This window comes from Epargyreus clarus, unplaced genomic scaffold (assembly GCF_041222505.1).
Source record: "Epargyreus clarus isolate Ecla_fem2 unplaced genomic scaffold, WU_Ecla_fem_2.2 ptg000035l, whole genome shotgun sequence".
Lineage (NCBI taxonomy): Eukaryota > Metazoa > Arthropoda > Insecta > Lepidoptera > Hesperiidae > Epargyreus > Epargyreus clarus.
This window is the reverse complement of record NW_027332240.1, coordinates 526,226-549,173: the sequence shown is the minus strand read 5'-3', so window position 1 is coordinate 549,173 and position 22,948 is coordinate 526,226. Positions and strand designations below refer to the sequence as shown.

The 22,948-nt window shown below is 35.0% G+C and overlaps 4 protein-coding genes across 7 annotated transcripts; 3 read left to right on the top strand and 1 right to left on the bottom strand.

Moving 5' to 3' along the window:
- Nucleotides 1-533: 533 nt before the first annotated feature.
- Nucleotides 534-5,138, top strand: LOC140756591 (beta-1,3-galactosyltransferase 1). The gene is made up of 6 exons (XM_073092120.1): nucleotides 534-613; nucleotides 1,434-1,608; nucleotides 2,274-2,457; nucleotides 3,272-3,491; nucleotides 3,910-4,032; nucleotides 4,295-5,138. The coding sequence occupies exons 1-6, from the start codon at nucleotides 577-579 to the stop codon at nucleotides 4,612-4,614; spliced, it is 1,059 nt and encodes a 352-aa protein (XP_072948221.1). The 5' UTR covers nucleotides 534-576; the 3' UTR covers nucleotides 4,615-5,138.
- A 1,843-nt stretch (nucleotides 5,139-6,981) lies between these two features.
- Nucleotides 6,982-12,462, top strand: LOC140756622 (uncharacterized). Of its 2 annotated transcripts, XM_073092169.1 has the most exons (6): nucleotides 6,982-7,056; nucleotides 7,489-7,836; nucleotides 10,780-10,842; nucleotides 11,499-11,645; nucleotides 12,020-12,094; nucleotides 12,381-12,462. In XM_073092169.1, exons 1-6 carry the CDS (start codon nucleotides 6,996-6,998, stop codon nucleotides 12,413-12,415), a joined length of 729 nt encoding a protein of 242 aa, XP_072948270.1. In that variant the 5' UTR covers nucleotides 6,982-6,995; the 3' UTR covers nucleotides 12,416-12,462. The 2 variants fall into 2 exon arrangements, with proteins under 2 accessions (XP_072948270.1, XP_072948269.1); XM_073092168.1 differs by lacking the exons at nucleotides 10,780-10,842; nucleotides 11,499-11,645; nucleotides 12,020-12,094; nucleotides 12,381-12,462 and adding exons at nucleotides 8,252-8,623; nucleotides 9,101-9,339.
- Nucleotides 12,451-15,764, top strand: LOC140756703 (uncharacterized). Its single transcript, XM_073092257.1, has 4 exons — nucleotides 12,451-12,454; nucleotides 12,699-12,821; nucleotides 12,915-15,302; nucleotides 15,607-15,764. The coding sequence occupies exons 1-4, from the start codon at nucleotides 12,451-12,453 to the stop codon at nucleotides 15,762-15,764; spliced, it is 2,673 nt and encodes an 890-aa protein (XP_072948358.1).
- Nucleotides 15,765-15,922: 158 nt separating this feature from the next.
- On the bottom strand, nucleotides 15,923-22,495 carry LOC140756508 (uncharacterized). Of its 3 annotated transcripts, none has more exons than XM_073092025.1 (7): nucleotides 22,405-22,495; nucleotides 20,079-20,348; nucleotides 19,815-19,880; nucleotides 19,323-19,466; nucleotides 18,823-19,158; nucleotides 17,165-18,745; nucleotides 15,923-16,306 (listed from the first exon to the last, which is right to left on the bottom strand). In XM_073092025.1, exons 1-7 carry the CDS (start codon nucleotides 22,439-22,441, stop codon nucleotides 16,224-16,226), a joined length of 2,517 nt encoding a protein of 838 aa, XP_072948126.1. In that variant the 5' UTR covers nucleotides 22,442-22,495; the 3' UTR covers nucleotides 15,923-16,223. The 3 variants fall into 3 exon arrangements, with proteins under 3 accessions (XP_072948126.1, XP_072948127.1, XP_072948128.1); XM_073092026.1 differs by having other exon boundaries at nucleotides 18,889-19,158; XM_073092027.1 differs by having other exon boundaries at nucleotides 18,895-19,158.
- Between the last annotated feature and the right edge of the window lie 453 nt (nucleotides 22,496-22,948).

The window sequence follows — 22,948 nt, the reverse complement described above, 5'->3', positions numbered from 1 at the left end:
GCGGGGGGCCCCTCTGGCACCTGTCCGCTTTCCGCTCTTGCCCACGGGTACATAGCTGTGTTAGTGGGCCCTTACGTATCTACGGAGTATATGCTTGTAGCTGTGTTCGACCGCATCGCCTCTACGCGCATAAACTTCAGAGCGGACTCGAAGTTTGGCGCGGACTATACAAAAGCGAATATTATAAAAATAATTAGCCGATTTAATTTTAAATGCACTTTTAGTAATTGACTTATGTATTATTAAATAAAATTAAAAAAAAAAAGTTTATAAAGTAACCACGCTAAAATCGAATAAGGAGAATCAGTAATCTTGACGATCCTGATGAGGAAAATGAGAATATGATTACAATCCTGTTTTGTTAAGTTGTTCAAAATTTATAATTAACCCAATAACAATTGGGTTAAAGATTCCATTACATATTCAGATGCATTACATACAGGTCGAGCTACTAAAAGCGCTGTAAAAAAGATTGCTCGTTTTCAGCCAAATCGCATAAACACACAAAAAATCATGTGTCAATGCATAGGATACTCGGAAATGACATGAGTCATTTTAAAAAGAATTTGTCAAATCATGAAGCGGCGAAAGACGTTGTTTTTGATATACTTGGGTGAGTCATATTTAAATATTATTAAGTGCAATCTATTTTTTTATAACATATGACTAGCAGAAGAACATGCCGTCTACCGGATGATAAGTGACTACTGCCGCCCATGGACATCTGTAATCAATTCCAGATAGTATTAAGCATTCTCCTGATCTGAGGTCGGCCACAGATGCGCTGCTGATCCTTGAAGATTAAGCTGGATCGACTCGACAAAGTATGTCTCCCATAACACACCCTTCAAACCAGAACGCAGGACCGCTTAAAACTGCTCTTATGAGGTAGAAATAGGTGAGGCGCTGGTGCCGCCGGAGTCGAACCGCAAGAGGTCTACCATCTTCTGATATTACAATCTTCAACCTCCTTCTTATTTGCTTATGTATGTCTGTTATTTTCGTAATTATATAAATACGTAACTTCATAAATACCTACCATGCGCTACCAATTTCCTTAATTGGGAATATTTTTAATTTAATTCTAAGAACATACGAGTATAAGGTAAAAAGCCGTAATTTAATTGATTACAGAATATTATATTATTGTACCTAAAATTATAGTTTTGATGTAAGTAATAAGCTTTGTTATGTGAGCGAGAGATATATGACAAACCCGTCATTTTGGATATGGCAAAGAAAGGTCTCCCTGTATGCTAAGTAATCATGCTTGGGTTGCGGCCGTGCACCAAGAGTCTCAGTTCGGAGCTTGTATATGTACAAGATGTTTAGAAAACTTCCATAGCGTGATTCAGAATACTCATGACGAGTAGCGGGAAGACGCCACAGATACAATTATTTTTTAAATCAAGTGGGTAGTCTTAAATTTCCAGTGAGCCGCAAACGAGGGTTCCTTGTGAAGGTACTGTTCGTATCAGCGGTGCTGGCGATAGCTGGAGGATGGCTCCTGGCCGATGCTACCAGCAGAGCCCTGTCCCCACCTGTAATCTACCAAGATCTGGAGCATTTCAGGAGAAACAGAACGCTTAAGCATTACCTGGATAATATGTAAGTAGCCCAATGGTTGAAAGTGTTGAAACTCGGCCTTTCAATCAGGGTTTCGAGGTTCATATCTAAAGCATGCACCTACAATTTTTTAAAAGTATTAGAAACTAATTATCCTGATCTTAAGAAAAACTTCGCGAGGAAACCTACATGCCCGAATTATTTAATTGACAAAAGGTTTTCAAAGGTGTAAACATCAACCAATTGGCATTTGGCCAGCGCGGTGGACTATGATCTGAACCCCTCTGACTCCGAGAAGAAACATCTGTAACCAACTCGATATAAAACTTATCTGAATCATTTAAGCGAAAGGCAACAGCTGCTTCACGCTTGAAATAGACGAAGCAGTGGTAGAGCCCGCGCCAAACTTAGTCCGCTTCACTTTTTTATATATTTATAGCTAAAGGATGAGGAAGACGGGCTACCTGATGGAAAGTAAGTCACCGTCGCCTATGGACATTTGTAAACACCAGAGGAATCATTAATGCATCGCCGGCCTTGGAGGAGAGATGTTTTTGCATCTTTATTGAAGAGCAATTGAAGAGTCATAGCGCTCTGGGAATACCTCAGGAGGAAGTTCATTCAACATCTTGCACATCCCTCACTCTCTTTTTTCACTTTTGAATCCATTCACTACCAAATGTACAGTTTACCAAGTTTTTCTTTAGAAAGGTCTACATTGAGCCTTCAACAACAGAATGTGAGAGACATAAGGACATACCTCTCCTGGCGCTGGTGTCCAGCTCTCCAAATCGTTTCGAGCACCGGGAAGCCATCAGGAGCACGTGGGCGAAGCATGTGACTACCTACTTCATACTGGGGCTGAATGGACCAACTATGGAAGATGTGCTTGTGAGTTTATGAAAAATACTTTTAAACTGGTTTATATGGTACCAGCTTTTACCGGCTTACCTCGCGGTCAGAGTTATTTTACGGGGACGGTGCTTTTTTCGGGATAAAAGGTTTTCTGAACCCCCTGATACTGTGGTACAATTAGGTACAAAATTTCATGACAATCGTTTATGTAGTTACTATAAGTTAGGATTAGGGATTGCGTATATATTTCACGTATTTGAATATGTCTTGCAAACTCAAGAAATGAAATGAAATATTTTATTTTTTTATAGGCCTACAGCGGCACTTACAAATTGTCTGCTACAATATATTTTTTTTAAACTAGTACCGGATCGGAACGCGATCAAGCTTTATGTAATATATAATGTTCTCTTCGAAACTCGGAAATGCACGTGTTTAATCTCTAGCGGTTACCCATCCAACTACCGATCGCTACATTGCTTAACGTCATAGTCCAGTAACAACATCTCAAGCCACCTCAAGAGTCTACGTTCTCTTCACCTTTTTGCTAACATACTTTTTTTTTGATGGTAAGTGGATATTGCCACCCATGCACATCTGTAATCAACTCCAGATAGGATTAGATATTCCTACCTGAGGCGGCCACAGATGCGCCGCTACCCCTAAGGACTAATCTGGAACGCCTCGGAAAAGTATGTTTCCCTTACCACATCCTTCAAACCAGAACACAGCAGCGCTTAATACTACTGTTATGAGGCACAAATAGGTGTGGAGGTAGTGCCGCCGGAGTCGAAACAGAAAGGGTTCTACCCCCTTCAGACGAAAAAAAACAAAATCAAAAACTCCCCAGGTAGACAATTACGTGGAAGCGAAGATGTACAGCGACATGGTGGTGTTCGACCTCGTGGACCACTACCAGAACCTGACGCTAAAGACGGCGCTAATGTTGAAGTGGACCCTGGACCGGTGTCCGCACGCCCAGTTCCTGTTCAAGACTGACGACGATGTCCTGGTCAATCCGTGGACTATGAATGAAGTTTTGGACCAGAATAAAGATGCTGATCTTATAGGTGATATTATACTTAAATTTAGACAAATAAATAAAATTCTGTATGCCATGAAACCCATACCTTAAACCCTAACCTCCTATTAAAGAATTATATTTAAGATATCATTCAAAATATTATGAAAGAACGAGGTTAGACTCTTATTAATGGGACAATACATGCATTCAGAAATAATCTCCATACAATAATATATTCGATACTTTGAAAGGTCAAAAACTAATTCTTTAAAGGCGAAATACCCTACTATATATCTAAATATCCTACAATAGTTCGATAAAAACTTGATGATATTGCTAAAAAATGTTTTTTTTGTTCAAGAATCATTTTGATGAATTCAATAATTAACTTCTGGATAACAACAATACCTTTAATCTAATTAGAAATTGTTCCATCGGGAATTCATAAAAACTTAACATTCCAGGTTACAGTAAGGAGAACACGTCACTTCATCGAAATGAGCACAACAAGTGGTATCTGCCCCGATGGCTGCACTACGAGGATCGTATTTCACAATATTTGTCTGGGACGGGGTATCTTATTAATGGTAATAAAAGCAAAGTTTATTATAGTATTATTACAAATTATCTTTTGCTTTATGGAAGGAAAAAATCGAAACACTTGAGAGTTTTATAAAAAACATCTTCTTCTTTCAACTTCTTAGTCTAAGGACTCTTCTCTTTCCACCAATGGAATAGTAAAAGGTTGACGACACTACTATGATGTTGATGCCGCAGGTGGACCAAGAAGATATTTTCCATTTCTTTGCCTATCGTTCCTTGGATGACACGATTTCTTTTACATTCCAGGTAAAAAAATCAATAACATACTAGAAGCAGCGTATGAAGTTCCTCTCGTAAATTTAGAAGACGTATACTTCACATATTTGGTGGCGAAACAGAAACTTGGATTGCATATGGTCCATGATGCAAGGTTGAGTCCGTATAAGCCCTGGATGCCTTTATCCTGCATGTACTGGGGCTTAGCCTCAGTGCATAGCCTCGGGCCAGAAGAAATGCGGAGAGTTTGGCCAGGGCTTCTCGCTTTGGGACAGGATCATGAGAGGCATAAGGAGAAGTTGTGTAGCTTTTATGATACTTATCTGTCTAGCGATATTTTCTTGTTTTAAGTGGGACTATTGGATTTTTGACTTTTTCTGCTACCTACTGTAGGAAGAGCGTTGGGCTATAATCACACTAACACACATACTTGGGTGTGTGTGTAACTATTTATATTAATACTAGCTGACCCGGCAAACGTTGTGTTGCCATATAAATAAAAAAAATGTTAAGAGTGAATCCTTGTCACTTAGGAGTATAAAAAATATATAGTAGCCGATTCTCAGACCTACTGAATATGCATATAAAATTTGGTGAAAATCGGTAAAACCATTTCGGAGGAATACGGTAACTAACATTGTGACACGAGAATTTTATATATAAGATAAAAGTATGTATGTGTTTGTGATTAAAAAGATACATACATTTATATACGTCCTACTGTTAAGTAGTTTTCCAAAAGTAAAATATCATTTCGGAGAAAAATTGTGTGCATTTTGTGCGTTTTAAATTTTAATACGTCTCGACCAGTTTAAAGACTGTTTGAGAGGGTTTGTTTGTGTCTGAAGATATTTGGCATTTGGCAAATCTAAGTTAGCAGATAATACATATAGGTTTGAGCAGTGATAGCCTAGTGGTTAAGAAACTCGGCCTCTCGATCGAGGGGTCCGAGGTTCAAATCCCAGGCACGCACCTCTGATTTTTCAAAGTTATGTGCGTATTAGAAATTAATTATCACTTGCTAAACGGTGAAGGAAAACATCGTGAGGAAACCTGCATACCTGAGAGATTTATAAAAAAAAAAAAAAAAAATCTCAAAGGTATGTGAAGTCTACCAATACGCACTTGGCCAGCGCGGTGGACTATGGCCTAATCCTTCTCATTATGAGAGGAGACTCGTGCCCAGCAGTGGGCCAGTAATGGGTTGTTGATGATGATGATGATGATGACATATAGGTTTTAAGTTAAAATTTGTAAATATAATATAACTGTATTTTAATTAAAAATAATGTATCTTAATAATAATTGTTAATTAATTATAATTAATTTATTAATTTTTATTATTTTTTTTAGGTAATTTCTTTAATTATTATATCTGTGTGGGTGATGCAGCGTATTACTGCAAAATAAACTATTTCTATTACAAACTTGTATTTGATTTTTTTATTTATTTTTTAGAAGTAATTACATTACGCCTTCACAAAATGATCAATATCTTTTAAGAGGCTTTAGGGGCACTTATAACTTGAGAAGGAGCGGAGAGAATATGGCGGATTCCTACCGGCTAAGACCCTACTGTTCTTCTAGACGCCCTACTGTTCTTCTAGACGTCCTCTGTCGTGACCACGGGTATGCTAGTAGCACTCGTCCGCGGTGCCGAGTGTTCTGTAACCCCTGAGGATTAAATTGGAACGCGTCCAAAAAGTACGACCTTTACCCTTCAAACCAGAACACAACAGCGTTTAACACTGCTGTTACTAGACACAATAAGTGTGGCTGTGGTGCCGCCGGAGTTGACAAGGGCTCTACTATTTAACTTATGTTATTATAGCCACAACAATAATGAAGAAACAGTTGTAATTGACTTCCAGGTGACCCCCCCTAGTCGCAGGTGTTGCGATAAGGTTTAACGAGCGCTTCTCTTATTGCTCAGTTATTGTATTTTGCTCCATTCAAGTTCAGGGACGGATTTGACAGAAATTTGTTTTTCATAATCTGCAAATCGTTTTGCAAGAATAATTGAACAAGTCAAAAAGGAAATTTTCATGTTATCGTTTTGAGATCTTTTTAATAAATAAAATTAAAATAATGAAAAATAGAGTTATAGGTAGGTAGTTATATATGATATACAGGATAATTAGACACATTAAAATAGGAATTTGGATTAAATTGTATCTTTAACAGATAATTGACGTTTGAGTTTTACGGCATAGCATAGTATTCTTGCAAAGCGATATTTCAGTCGCTACAGTGTCTAGTGGTAAACTCTATCAAGCATAGTGGTAAAACTCATGTATACTAAAAGCGTTATGCATTTATTATGGCAATTTGAGTCAGGAAGGTCAATTTAAGGAAGGTTTAATTATTCAGAAAGGTCATTTTAATTGGTTTAATAAATTGTTATGAACATGACCAATTATCGTAGCATTTTATTCCATAAATTCAATATACGGTAAACCTCATCTTAATTCATCCGTTCATACATTAAATGTTTACTTTTTACTAAAGTTGTTCCCGCAACATTTTTCATTCCAAAATATTAAAAGTTTTTATTTTATTACGATAAATACGCGCCGAATTGCTTATTTGAAAAAATTATTAATGAATTCCAATTTTGTAATATATTGAACATCTAGAGTCCATCCCTGGCGTAATGGAATGTATCATTGAGTGTGTTCAGGCGATAAGTCGTATAAAAGTCAGTGATTGGAAGCCACTTCATCCTGCAACGATGAACGTTATCCTGGTGCTGGTTGTGGCTCTGCTGGTGGCTGAGAGGCACGTGGAAGCTGGTAAGTGACGTCATTTTCATCATCGCACAAAAGGTGGTAGGTCTTTTGTGGTTCGAATCCGGCGGAACTATCGACACACCAATTTTGACCTAAAAACATCATTGTTACCGCTGCTGTGTTTGGTTTGAAGGCTGAAAGGGACATACTTTTCCGAGACATTACAGCGGCACATCTGTGGCCGACTTCAGGTGGGAATATAATCTTATCTGGGGTTGATTAAAGATGATAGATGAGCGACAGTAGCCACTTACAATCAGGTGGGCTGCATGCTCGTTTGCCATTCCTATATTTTCAGAATGCAACGATAATAATACTGACAGAACTATAAGAGAAATGATAAGATTCTGTTAGAATTACAATAATTATCATCAAGAAGATATTTTAGAGAGTAGACCAGTATTTAATACATTCTAACGTCTTAACGACTTCTAGACTTTATGTACAATCGCGTCCTACCAAAAGAACACGAATTAGAAGAATTCGGTTTAAAATGTATTCCTGGGCGCACCACTATCCGCATTGAGGAACCAAGACAGTTTCTACAAGAGTCAGAATCAGATGACGACGAAATGGATTTAAGAAGATCACACATGAACTTTGAGCACGATAATGAGAACTGTGTAGTATGTGTGTGTTCTGTAGAAGGAAAGGATGAGTACTGCAGCAGAAGACCAGCTAAGAATGTCAATGAATGTATCAGGATGAGCATGATTAAGGAAGAGTTTGAGAGGAATGTGCCATTTTCCCATGAAAGGTCCTTATCGCATAGGATTAGAAGAGGTCGGTACAAGCTCGTGAGCAGCTGACAAGAAATCGAAATGTGCTGTCTTTAATTGTACAAAATTTACTAGTCAAAGTGCTTAATCATTTAGATACAAGTATGTTTAGTAAATAGTATTTTCACTAGGTTTATGAACGATCCGCAATAAATTAATAGATTATTTGTCAATTACAGTCTTTTAGTGTTAACATAGGGTGTCAGGAATTGGAGAATTTAATTGAATTAAAGCCTGTAGTACGAGGAATTGTTGTAAAATAACTTTGTACGTAGTATTAGGTAATTTTGAATAGGCTTTTTGCTTAGGTTATACACCATAAAAATCTTCATTGTACAAAATCTTCAAGTCCTGCGTAACTGAAGAACCGATATATTTTTACGTACCCTTTAACGTTTTATCATGTACCTAAACTACAGATTACATCTGGCACAACGACGAGATCCCCTACGAGGCGAAGGCCAGCTGCAGACGCGGCAGGTCCTATTACAGCAACAGTATCAATGCGAACGACACCGACATAGATGTTGCTAGTGACGTCGACTCTCTCCTCGACTACTCCAATAAGAATGTCTGCTTCTTCTGCGTCTGCTCGCTGGATGGCAGAGGAGTTGGCTGCATCGCCAGGGATCCTGTGTTCTGCGAGTATTTCCGAATCATTCGGTTTCCTAACGCTGCGAGAGATAGATACAGGCAACTCTTCGAACAAGACAGACCAGCTTACTTCAGGCAACTGTCGTACAGATTGAGAAGGACCATGGATGCAGGACTCTATGAGTTCATGGATAATGGTAGTTATGACTGCTGTAAAATGGTGCTTTACGATGCAATCTGAATTTGTTCACTTTTTCTTATTTCTTGTCTGGCCACTGATAAATTTTACTGTGATAGAATATTTAAGTCGTGTTTATGAATATGTTTGTGTTACCTGTGAGTTATGTATAAGTGTTTTGTGTTGTGTGTGTCTGTATATAAAGTGATTGAAATAAAATACATTACTACCAACGTACAGAAAAATATACTATGAATTTTAACACGAATTTTTCTACCTGGATATTTATAAACTAGAATTAAGAAACTCTGAAAAGAAACAGATTATTTCAAATATGTTCGCGTATTAAAAACTACATTTTCTTCAATAATGAAGTGTGAATTTCCATCGTGTCGCCTCTTGCTAACTAAAATTGTCGTCATCTAAAATTACCTAAACAAATTGATTTAGTTTTTTGTATTCCATTTCGGGTTATAAACAAAAGATTGGTTTGCAGGAGGCGATGCGCTGTGCTGCGGCCACCCTGATGGCCACCGACGGAACCTCCATGAGCAGGTTCGGAACAAGATCCGGTTGATGAGACGAAAGGTGCCGAAGGAGAACATCTTGGCTGGAAGCCCGATGGGTGACTACGTGGACTTCATTGTTAATAATGATTAGATCGATGAAGTTGATGATTTTGATGATATGGATACAATTGATGATAAAAAGAGATCTCTTAAGTGTAAGGATGCTAATAATAACTTGGAGAGAATGTTAATGTCTCTTAATTCTAATGTTGATAACTAAGAAGATATTGTAAAAATAATTCATGAAAAATATTTAGAAAATTACATTGAAGAATAATAAAATCAGTAATTGATTGATTGGTAAAAGTAGAAACGAAAAGATAATTTGGTTATGTGCGACTGTATTACCGTTACTATGATCAATTTTGATTTAAAAGAAGTACAAAATAATATTGAGATTAAGACAGACAGAAGTAAGACCTTGAAGATAGGGAACTAACGAGATTCTAAGAAAAAGAATAGAACATTTTTAGAAATATACTTGAAATAAAGTAGCACATATCTAGATCTGCATATAATAGTGTATTTTGATGGAGTTTTGAATATGTTAATTAAATCGACATAAAGAGGAAAGAATATATAATTGAGAAAAAATAATACAGTTTTATCAGTGTTTGTTTGTGCTTCAAGTGCATATTAGTGTAACAAGTGAATTTTGTGATGTGTTGAAATTTCAGTGCAATTTTATAATTTTATATTTTTCTTCATTTTTATACTTAATTAAAGTGTTTTATAAAAATATTTGAGTTTCGTCAATATCACTTTTTAATATGCACATATTTCTCAATTTTGAATTTTATATTGAAGACAGCACATGCACATTTCTTTTCAGCTGCACTGAAGCACGTTTTGATATTTTTTTAACTATCACAAGTTTTTTTAATAAGCACATAAACTGGTATAGAAAATAGACTAGGTAGAGTCCGCGCCAAACTGCTAGTCCGCTCCGAATATAGAAACGAATCGCGTCGCAATAGCAAATTGTAGATATTAGCGGGACGAAGTCAGCGCGAGAACCCCCAGCTCCCGGCCGCTGCCCGCTCTCACCCACGGGTATATAGCTGGTTTAGTATGCCCTTACGTTACAGAGTAGGTATATGCTAACTAAACTTGCGCTCAACAACATCAGAGCGGACTAGAAGTTTGGCGCAGACTATAAGTCACATTTTTTTCAATAATTTCCTTCTATACAAATTCACGCAACGACGATATGTAATTTATGCACATCGCACCATCGCATTTATTATGAATATTCTATAATTTTTTGTCAAACTATTATTGTCCCACTGCTGGGCACGAATCTACTCTGAGTAAGAGGAATTAGACCAAGTGGTCAAGTACAAATTGGTATAATTCACAAAACTTAAAGGACTGATTTCCTTATCTGTTTACACAAGAAATAGTGAATTTTAGTTTTTGCGTTTTATTATATCGAGCATAAGGATAAAGTAGGTATATGTTTTTTATTATTAATTCTTAGGAACCATTCTTTAATTTATATGTGAAAATAATAAAAAATCTATTCGATCATTTTTGAGCTATATTTGTTAGAGAAATTGTTTATTGTTTTAGTTGTAAAGTTAATAAATAATCGATATATTTTCAGTGGGTGGAGCCGATGAATCGATATGTATACCATATGTATCGGAATATACTGATTGTTCTGAGGGTAAGTCACATCGTTAAAATTAATAAATAATAATAATAAAACGCTTTCTACACTCACAGCTCCACACTAGGATTATCTGTGTCGTGGGTGCCATGGACACACACATAGACAAATACCCAGAGCTAGAAATAGAAATCTAAATTTATCGTTAGACGAGCTTTTGCTCGCGGTTTCGCTCGCGTTACGAAGTAATCAAATCAAATCAAATCTTTTTTTTTAATAATATTTTCATCCCCTATTTAATCCCCTTGAGGGTAGAATTGATCAAAATCCTTTCTTAGCGGATGCCTACGTCATAACATATACCTGCATGCCAAATTTCAGCCCGATCCGTCCAGTGGCTTGGGCTGTGCGGTGATAGATCACTGTCAGTCAGTCTCCTTTGACTTATATATATTTAGATATCTGTCTGGTCGGGAATCGAACCCGGTACCCTCTCCGTGTCAGACCGGCTTAAAGAGTGCGGTAAGGACGACATACTTTTCCGATGCGTTCCAGCCTAGTTTTCAGGGGTAGTAACGTATCTGTCGATCTCGAGTATGAATCTAATTTATCTGAAGTTGATTACAGAGGTTCATGGGCGGCAGAAGCCACCTACCATCAGGAGGACTGCAGGCTAGTTTTCTACTTTTATATAAATATATGTTTCTTTACAGCAAATGCATGTAATGAGTGTACTCGTTGCACTTGTGACGAAGAAGGCAAGTGGTTTTGTGAGACAGTTGATTCCTGTCCAAAGGAAGGTACGAGTGAACCAGTAGATGATGAAGTACTGGACAACGCATTGGACAGCTTCTATACAGGTGAGATATGTACTTGGTACTTCGAATGATTTGAGAAATATGTTGCGCCTGCTCATACAATATAGCAATATTAATATTGCATAGCAAAGCTTTGAGATTGCTATTAATTTTTTGCAGGCGTATTTTAGTTTTTGATGTATTATTGGGAGAAAAAGTAGGACTTATAGTATACAACACTACAGTAGTAGGTAGGTAGACTGTGTAGTGTTGTTTTTATCGAAACTGAGCTACTACAGATCAAACTACTAAAATGGTTTTTATAGAAGGTTAGTGTCAGTCAGGGAAAAAATCATTTCATCTCATACATAGACATTTTAATGTTATTCGTAAAGGGGTATATAAAATGATGTGTCATTATGAAATGAATGTTTTAGGGATCAAGAAAAAGGAGAAAGGTCCAGGGTCACATGTACCTCCACCTCCAAGCCCAGATGACGATTTGCTATTAGGTAAAACGATACACATATTCTGAATGCACTTTTTATTCTTGCTTTTTTGGGGATCCTCCATAAATTTTGTCAGACGTTTGGTGGAGAGACTATAAGGGTAGCGTGAGGGTGCCAGAATCATGATGACCAATTGGTTGTAAACCTTGAGATGTAAACTTGCCGTGCTTCTACAGCAGCAATACCCATTGCTATCTTAAAAATATTTGAGTGACAAAATTTATCGACTATTGCTTAAATATAAGGAATAATGACTAATTTTCTATTTAATTTGATGTTATTTTTTCAGGGTACCTTATCAAAGTGTCTAGAAAAAATCACTGATGCACATTCTTATTAAAATCGCACGCTGGCACAATATGGGCTTATTTATTGAGGATAGGTTCACACTATGGTACCTTGCTGATTCAATTTCGATTTCGCTAAAATTTACTTTAAAATGAACATAGCTTCAAATTAGAAAGAGGATATTGATAATACTATAGTGGGAAACTACCCTGATTTGTTAATTACACAAATACAAATTAAGCGTTGACATTGCACAAAGTAAGTATTATTTTAATAAGTATTCAACATATTGGACTTGTATTTATATTTATTGGTCTAGTTCCAGCTGTCAAATTTGATTTTGATGAAGAATTAAGAGTTCTATTATCAAGACATAAGCGGTCAGCTGAAGACAAAAATGGCACTGTAAAATTTTATGAGACTATCGACGAAATTGATGAAGGTAATAACATAATTAGTCATAAATTTTATAGAACATATCGCAAAATTCCTATAAAAGTGTCGGTTTAAATTATTCACAACAAAATGTTTGCAGATACACTGAAAAATTCAAACAATTCTGGGACTTTGGAAGCAAGGAAAATAAGCACAAAAGATATAACGAAGCTATCAGAACACTACAACGCATCTGATCCTACTTTACATATTGAGTACAATCAACCGCATGAATTTGAGCATCACATCGCAGAAAACAAAGTTGATTCCAAACATCCCCTAGAGGAAACAATAAACGGATTGACCCACGAAGAAATACACAAAATTTTAGGCAATTATTCACAAAATATAAAAAATAGAGATTTGTCAAAGTTAGTAGTGAACGAGCTGGCACATGGTAAAGAAATTATAGGAGATAAAAGTGTAACGCCACTGTCAAACATTACGTTTACACCAGAAAATGATACGTTAACAGCAATGGCGTTTATTGCTGGTAACTTGTTAAACAAGCTATGGGACATGGAAAAAGATGCTACCGACGGATCTTTTGAAACTGAAGAATTGAAACATCAGAAAATAAATGACTTACTAGGCTTATTTAAAGAACCTCTAAGTATAAGACAAGAAATGTTTTTGAAGAATGCCTTAGAAAAGTTATCTAACGTTATTGATAAAAACTTAGAAGTTAAAAACGTTTCGTTATGTACGAATTTTGAAGAAATAGCAAATAAAATGGATAACAATAATTGTACTGAAAAACAAACAAACCAAGGAGCGGATTTTAATATACCTAAAGACAAAAATAGGCATGGTAGCTTAGAAAATCATAGAAAAGCAACTGCTGATGCAATCAGTAAGATCAATGATGTTATAAATTTGATAAAGAAATATGAAAATGTACAGAAAAGTTTGAATGATATAAAAAATCCACAAATCGCACCTAGTAATCACGAATTTGTAAGAGATACAAGAGAAAATCTTTCAACAGACGAAAGTGTATCACTGAATCTATTTGGTGACTTGTTAGCAAAAATTACTAAATTGTTAAGCCCAAACAAAAGCGAGAAAAAAGTTACTAAAAAGTTACAAAATTACAACTTGCTAAGGAAAGATGATATTGCAAAGAAGAATATGGAGAAACTATTTAATATTGACCTTGGCAACAAGACCATTAATACTAAAGATAGAATGATCATGGACTATTTAAGTAATGTTGAAAGACATCCAAACTGTTTTTTTTCGCATCTCCACAAACCTGTTGTTACACCACTTTCCAATGTTGAAGGCAGCATTCTGTATAATTTATCCGAATTTTTCAAAATCAAGTCATTTGCTGACCTTTTGCATTTAATAAATGACAAGCCAGATGTTCCCAAAGTTCGTTCTACTTCAAATAATACAGCAACAGTTAACCCAACAACTATAAGGAGTACAACGACAGTAAATTTAAGAACTTCCTTAAAACCACAACCAACAAAACAAGAATCGGTGAAGGAAAAACTAAAAAACGACTTAAAAACGATTTTACAAGACTTAATCGAACTTCAAACAGAACATGGAATTAAACCAAACAGCAAAATTAACATAGCAGATGCGCTTCCTTGTATATATAACATTTTAAAGGCTGACAACGGGGAATCAAATGATTTCAAAAATAAACAAACTATTGATCCTACCAATAAAATAAAAACTTTCATAGAAGCATTAAAAGCGGAAATGAAATTTATGCCTCCAAGCAGAAGAAGTAATACTAATGTAACTCCACGCCCTAAATCTGCCGTTGTTTGGGAGCGAGCGATAAAGAGTCTAGATAAACAACATAAGCCACCTTCTCGACGATATTTAACTCAAAAACAAAAAACTTACCCAGAGCTTAGAGAACTAATGGATAATGTAGAACAGTCTAGTCATTCATATAAAAATTTCGCCATTCAATCAGGTGTACCTCCCTCAGAAAAGTTGATTTTACTAAAAACCCTTCACGCTGATGTTAAGCAATATACAGATGTGCTGGAGAATATTCAAGGGTCGATAGAAACAGTCACCAACTTACCAGTAGACAAACAAAATGAATTTAAAGAGTTCGTAGATAATGCTGCCATGAATATAAACCTTAATAAGAAAGTCCTTGAGGAAGTAAGAAAACCGAAAACTAATAATTTCGTAGAGAATAAAAAATCCAGAACAGGATTATTAACTGAATCTAAGAAACCGTTAATGATGTCAAAATTAACAGATTCGACTGAAAATAATAATTTCAAGTTAAGAAGAGATCAAATCTTGAATCAGTTGATAATTAATCGCTTGAAACTTTATATTAAAAACAAAGAGACAAGTGACACTGATTATAATTCAGATACCAATTATAATATAGCTAAACGTATAATATTTTACATAGAAAGTGGAAACATACCTCTAGCAAAGGAACTGTTTAAAATTTTCGCAACAACTAAACAGAAAGAGAATAAAGGACGAAATAAATTCGTTGGTAAGGTTTATGTTTATTACTTTTTTGTTTATTGATAAAATGTTTCGTATATTGTAGTTAATATGAGAAATAAATCGAGTATCTTCCCACTGCTGGACAGAGGACTCAGTGTGATTTAGGCTAAAGGACACGTTGGCCAAATACGAGTTGGCAGACATCATAATCTTTAGACATTTTTTCAAAGAACTCTGAAGCGTCCAGGTTTCCTCGCGATGTTTTCAATCTCCGTTTAAACAAATGGCATTTGACTTCTAATACTTCAGTGTAATCTATGTTGTATTCTAATCACTTAATTTCTTTTTAGACTATGGAGTTCCTGTCAACAGTAGAATGTCACCAGAACCCAAGGGACCAAAGTTACTGGCTTTTAAGGAACCAATAATAAAAGTTGAAGATGACAAAAAAATAAAAATGTTAACACAAGACTATTTTATCAAACAGCTTTGGAACCTCAAAGAGTGAAAATTAATAATTTTATAATTTTCTTATACATTGTTATGATTTTATACTTTTGTACCAATAAATATGAGAAATTAAAAAGGAATGTCGCTTATTGTATTTTTTCTGATTCAAAATCAAGTCAAAGACTTACAGTTAGAACCAACAAATAAAACAAGTAAAATCGCAAACGACACTATATTTGAACACTTAATAAAGGAACACAAAGGAAAAACATAAACACTAAAACAAATTATAGATGTCAAAAGCTTTGTTAAGAATTGTGCATTTAAATCTAAATTATAGTTGTCAGACGCGGCACGTGGAAAACCAAAACCATATCGTCCCATACAATGTATGAACGTATCTATTTATAGAAAAATATGTTTTTTGACGTCGTGCCAGTCTTTGAATGTCTGTAGATACTTATGATTGAAGCCATCAAATAAATGTAGGTCACTTTCATATCAAAACATCAGATATCTATCCCTTGAAAGTTTTGTTATGATTAACACGATCTTTGTGAGACGTTCTCACAGTGGTTGTTTTGTGTTTCCTCTTCCGACCTGAAAAGATTGGAATTATAATTTCACATGCATTACATAACACCATATTAAATATCAAGAAACGAACAATTCTTAGCTTACATTAACACGATCCGTCATAATAAAAATACTGTATTACTTTTTTACACAAGCCTGAAAATTGTGTCGGGCGGCAAATTAATTGACAATGTTATAAATTCTATTAACGTCTTTTTATTAATGATTTTTATTTTTCATCTTTTTATTAATGATTTCATTTTCATCATTTCATATAAGCAGTGATAGCCTAGTGGTTAAGAAACGTGGCCTCTCGATCGAGGGGTCCGAGGTTCAAATCCCAGGCACGCACCTCTGATTTTCTAATTTATGTGCGTATTAGAAACTAATTATCACTTGCTAAAACGGTAAAGGAAAACATCGTGAGGAAACCTGCATACCTGAGAGATATATAAAAAAAAATCTTAAAGATATGTGAAGTCTACTAATACGCACTTGGCCAGCGCGGTGGACTATGGCCTAATCCTTCTCATTCTGAGAGGAGACCCGTGCCCAGCTGTGGGACAGTAATGGGTTGATGATGATGATGATGATGATGATTTTTCATCGAACTACTTCTATAGTCTACAAATTCAATGTCCACATCACGAGATTTTATTGTAATAAGTCATCGAAAAGGGCGGCAAATAGTTATTTTTTGCCCAGAGCGTATAAATAGCTAGAATAGCCCCGCCCCATTTTACCACGGTTTTTTATATAGGCCGATTAAGAGAACAGTTTTAAAGAAATTTTTAAGTACAGTGACCGTGACATACTTTACTATTTAATCCAAAAATAAGTTGAAAATAATAAGTTAAGATAATAATAAGTTTTATTAATTACCGTGTGGTTGTGCCGAACGTGTTTTATTACGCTTCTTTTTAGAATGAATTGCTGGCTTCACTTTCTTCTTTAGGTAACCTGGTATAATGCTTTTCATACGGTCAACAAAGTTTTGGAATCCCCACGCAGACCTCTTTCTCCTTCCCGGACCTACGTTTATTTTCTCCTCCCATTGTTTCATAGTCTTCTGATACTCTAACATTCTTTGTTTCTCTAGTTCCTCAATCTTCTTTTTGGCTATTTCTTTCATTATTTCCGATTTTGGAACTTTCTTACGTAACAAATTCTTGATTTCATTTCTTGAGTTTTGAAACATTTTTTTCAGTTTTTGCATCATTGATAGCTTTTTTATTGATTTATTATTTTCATTGGCTGTAGTTTTTTTCATCCTCTTAACATTTTGTATTTTTAGTATTTCTTGTACTTTATTATCGATTAGTTTTAAATTGTTTTTGATTTTCACAATAGATTTTTCTATACCTGCACCATTAGTGACTGTCATGCGTCTATTTTTAGCAAATTCTAATACAGATATCATGTCTTCTATTTTGCTAATATCAGTTTTTAGCGTTAAGTATAACAATTTAGTTCTATATAACTTGTCTGAAATGTTACTCTCTGCAATGTCCTGCAACATTTTATCCCATTTTATCCCTATACTTTCCAGATAGTTACGAAAATCATAATGAGTCTCCTGAACAATAAGATCAATAATAGCAAAATCGTTGAAATATAACTGTATTATGACCCTTTTCAAAATTTTTCGTACATGTTGCGACAGCTTGTTTAAAGGTTTTGTGGGCACTTTATTTATTTCTTCTAAAATGTTACTCAGATATGTTATAGGATCCAATACTTCATAATTGCGATTTATTTGCACATGTTTTCGTAAATCTTGCTTGCTCTCCTGAGACGATAGCATATTATCATTTGCATCATGGTCGCTGTGATTCTTATGAAAAATATATTTCTTAATCATTTTCAATAACACTTTTAATTCTGTTGAGAGACTTGATGAATTCCTCGATATTTCTGTTTTGATAATATTTTCTATTGCATTATACATGTCATGTTTTAATTTAGTCAAACATTTATCGAATGAGTCAATTTTGTATATCGCAATTTGATGATTATTGTGATTATCTTGGGTATTAGTATCATTGGTATTAATACTGGAATTATATGACTTTGCAATATTTATCAAATTTTCTTGAATGTGGAGAAGTTCTTCAAGTTCTTTTTCTTTTTCATCAATTATTTTACTTAATCCATATAAGGCATCTTTGATAATCGGTACATTTGCAAAAATATCTCTAGTGGAATTAATTTCTCTGTCTAGTTGAGTTTGATTTGTTTCCAATTGAGTGTCTCGTTTTACCAAACGTACAGGATCGAATTCTGTTAAATCGTCGTGGGGTCTTTCCTTACGTTTAATGTAATCTTTAGTTGCTTCGACCTCGTTTATCGGTTTGTCAGTAATCATATCACCTGCCCAACTCTCAAGAATGTCATTAAATTCCAGCATATCAAAATCATTTGGATTTTTTATCATTACTGTATCTGTAGTGTAGTATGTTGATCCTTAAAAATAAATAAATTAAATTTAATTATGTTGAAAATTTAAATATTTTAAAAAATAGTGTTAATTTTGTCCTTACTGTTAGTACTTATTGATAGAGTATCATCACTAGTATCCTTATACTCATTTTCTGTTGTGATATTACCATTACCATTGTGGTCACCACTGTTAGTACGAATACTTGTTGATAGAGTATCGTCACCAGTATCCTTATATCCATTGTCTGCTGTAACATTACTATTATGGTCTTCTACAATTTCCACGGTATCAATATTCTTTTTTTCGAAATTAAGCGGCGCTGCGGTAATGTCATAGAGCCATTCGGAAATTTCCTCGTATGACAATCTGCCTCTATTCTCGTCATTTGCATCTTTATTATCAGCTGATCGTTTATCTCTTTTATGGGATTTTCTTTCTGTAAATCAATTAACTAAATTATATTTTTTTTAATCATACTAATATACACTGCTTAGCTTTAAGCGGATTCACATACACATTTATAAATAAACGTCTTATGACATGGAAGAAGTAAAAGGGAAGTTGGAGACATGCTGGTCAGGACTGCAAATTACCACTTACTCCTATTCAGACTGTCGACGACGACTCCAATGACCCGATGGTCCACATTCACTCTCGGTCCTGGTCTACACTGCTGCCTCTTGGTACAAACCCATCTACCTTCCTCATTACATGTGCACAATTTGCAGCCTATACAGATGTTCTCTGAAACCAAAATGTGTTGAAAAACATGCATCATATTTCTATATAGTATCGTCTTTGGTGTAATAAATATCAGTAGGTGTAATAATGTTACATTGTTTGTAAAAAGGATTAAAATATTTTAGGTGACTTTACACAACTCCACAAAAGATGGCGCCACACGTTTCCTGAATCACTCTATCGAAGTTTTATAGGGTTTTTTCACGTATACAAGATAACTAAGTTGAGACTAATGAAGCATGAACATTATTCATTTTTTTTTATTTTTATCTGTACTGGTAGTATAAAAGTGGTAAAATCTAGTATAATAAGCAAAACACATACATAATCCTTTAGATATTGTGTTATTACCTTCAGTACAATCCGTATACTGGGATATGAAAGGTACACAAGTCTTAAACATTGATGTCGAAGTCGCTGCAAAAAAGTTTGCAATATTTTATAGAAATGTATGCTTTAAAAACTTACATAGAACGAACATACAAACTCTCAGACCCAAAACAGAAATCTAAATTGAACATTTAGATATCTTTGTGTGGCTAGGGTTTGAACCCGAGTGACACCATTTTTTTTCTTCACCATCATAATTATTTTATTTAAAACATACTGACGTACCTGTATCAACCAGTTCATACATCATAGAATCGATTTTACCAATGAGCTGCTTATCTTCACCATTACTATCCAATACATCATCAATGTCCTCTCCCGTATGTCCTTCTTCATCACCATCACACAAAACTCTACTAGATTCAGCGTAGTAATCACATCTTGCGTCATTTGTGACGAAACATTGATTATTGGAACACATTTCGCATTCAGTGTTGGATCGACGGAAGGGATCCCATGGTTTTAGGTATGTGAAGGCTTGCTCTGATAGGGCAACTGTGGATGAAATGATTCAAATATTGATAAAGGATTTTTTAATAATAGAAAAAGTCAATAAGGTGCTATAAATAAATAAATAAATACATATTTTTAATAAAATTGAAGGCGTAATCGTTTCTCACTGTCGTCTGTGGACATGCTTAAACAACTCCATATGGAACAAGTTCCATCTGAAACTGATACATACATTACTAATCTTGAGGACTAAAATGATCCTTAGATGTAGGCGAGTCGGCCTCCATATTCTTTCACTGAAAAAAGCATTGCTTTACGCTTCATAAAACGATATGGCGGTGGTATGGCCTGTGCCCTTAGTATGCTTTTACGTTTTTACAAAAATGACTGTTTTTGTATTTGCAAACACGTAAAGCTCATACATTTCCCCAATCATCGCCCCTAGCGGACTGTATCAGAACTGATTGGCAATGTATGTAAAAACGTAAAAACTCATACTAAGGGTACTGATCAAACTTTACTTGGTTTACAATTTTTCACCTCGTTGTCCTAGGCCACTGATAACTAACGCCAAATAAAGAACAAGTAATTAATTTAAAAAATCAAAAACCCGACTGCACCAAAAAGGCTGAAGTAGAATTTCCAAAAGCAGTGAAATAGGCATTTCATTATTTTTATCCAGAAAGCCAAATACAAAGTTTCATAGTAGGTGTCTGCTTCAAAAACAAAAAATGTTCAAACAATATTATCCTATTTTATTTTATCCTCGTAGTGTTCATTTACGCTATATAAAGAACCTACTCGTATGTGTAAAATTCCAGCACGCTTAAGTTCAGCGGTTTCCCTTTGCGTTGATCTCTGGCACATCAACTCTCTCATTTAGTCAGACAGTCATCTCGATGTGTATATACGAGTATATATGTACTAGCTGACCCGGCTTGTTGCCATATAAATAAAAAAATGTTAAGGATGAACAACCCTTATCACTTAGGTGTAAAAAAATAATTAGTAGTCGATTCTCAGACCTACTGAATATGTATATAAAATTTGGTGAAAATCGGTGAAGCCGTTTCGGAGGAGTACGGTAACTAACACGAGAATTTTATATATAAGATATATTATATAATGTATGTGTAATCTCCTCTTAATTTCCTTTATTTTGACACCCTACTCGATAGGTTTGGTTAACTTTTTTAAAACGTGTTACTATTTCGCGAAAAAATTCACCATTTACGGTCTATAAAATATATAACTTCAGTAAATCAAAGTTTCGGTCATTATTTTACCTTGTTAGAGGTAGCATTTCATTATTTTTATCCAACAAGCCTGATACAAAATGTCATAGTGTTTGCTTCAAAATTGACGATAGTTCAAATGAACTTTTAACCCTTATTTTACCCTCTACGGGGTTGATTTTTCGGAGGGGGATAAATAAGTGCGTCCTTGTTCCTATCCAGAAAGCCAAATACAAAATTTTATACTACTTGCTTCAAAATTAAAGGATTTCAAAAAAACTGTTTTCCCCTATTTTACCCTCTTAAGGGTAGAATTTCCAAAAGGCCTTTCTTAGTACTTATTCAAGCTATATAGAGAACCTGTGTGCAAAATTTCAGAACTGTAAAGTCCTTGGTTTAGGCTGTACGTTGATTTCAGAAAAATGAAAAAGGCATTTAGTTAGTCAGTCAGTCAGTCACCTTACTGTTTTATATATATACAAATATGTTTTTATAATCTCCGTTTAATTTCCTTTCATTTGATACCCTACTCGATAGGTTCGGTTAACTTTTTTTTTTAAATGTGTTACTATTTCGCGCCAAAAATCCGCCATTTTGATTTTTTTTTACTAACACCTATCTAAGGACACTCGGGTCATTGAGACAAATATAATGACACTTTAACTGTTGAAATTCATCCAGCCGTTTGTTAGATCGGATCAAATAAAGAAAGACAAACATACAAGATACGCGCGAAAAACATAACCCTTCCTTGGCAGTCGGGTAAAAAGTTAGTTGATGTATGAAGAAAAGAAGGAAGTTAGAAGATGCAGAAACCATTGCAGGTATGAAGGATGTAGTAACAACAAAGATAAACAAGTTACCAGCCGCGCAGAGCAGGACGCAGGACGCGCCGAACATAGCGACGCTGGTATGCTACTGTTTGTGTAATGTGCCTTTTTCAGGCGGTGGGCGGATTTGAAAGCCTTATAAAATGTACTTTCTTTTACTGAAGACGATAAGATTTTCTGATGTGGTAGAGTTATTCTTTTTAGCAGCTTCTTGGTTGTTATAGATTGTGAATTTCAGAAGGAGGGGGAAAAAACTAGTTATGTACAGCAATACATAAGTAAAATTTTGTTTGTAGATAGTCGAATATTAATCAATTTTAAGATGTAAGATCTTATTTAAATCTTAGCTATTGGATGTAATCAAAGAAATAACATTACGACAATAACGCTTATGAATACAATTTTTGTAAATCCTTCAAATCAATTGAAATCTTCTTTATTAGAAGAAGAGAAAGTAAGTAAGTAAAGGTCGCCAAATTTCTTTGAGTACAATTGAGCGAAACCTGGAGAATATTCCACCACGCTGATCCAGTGCCGAAAGCAGATGGATGATGATTTAAAAAACGATCTTGTTTGC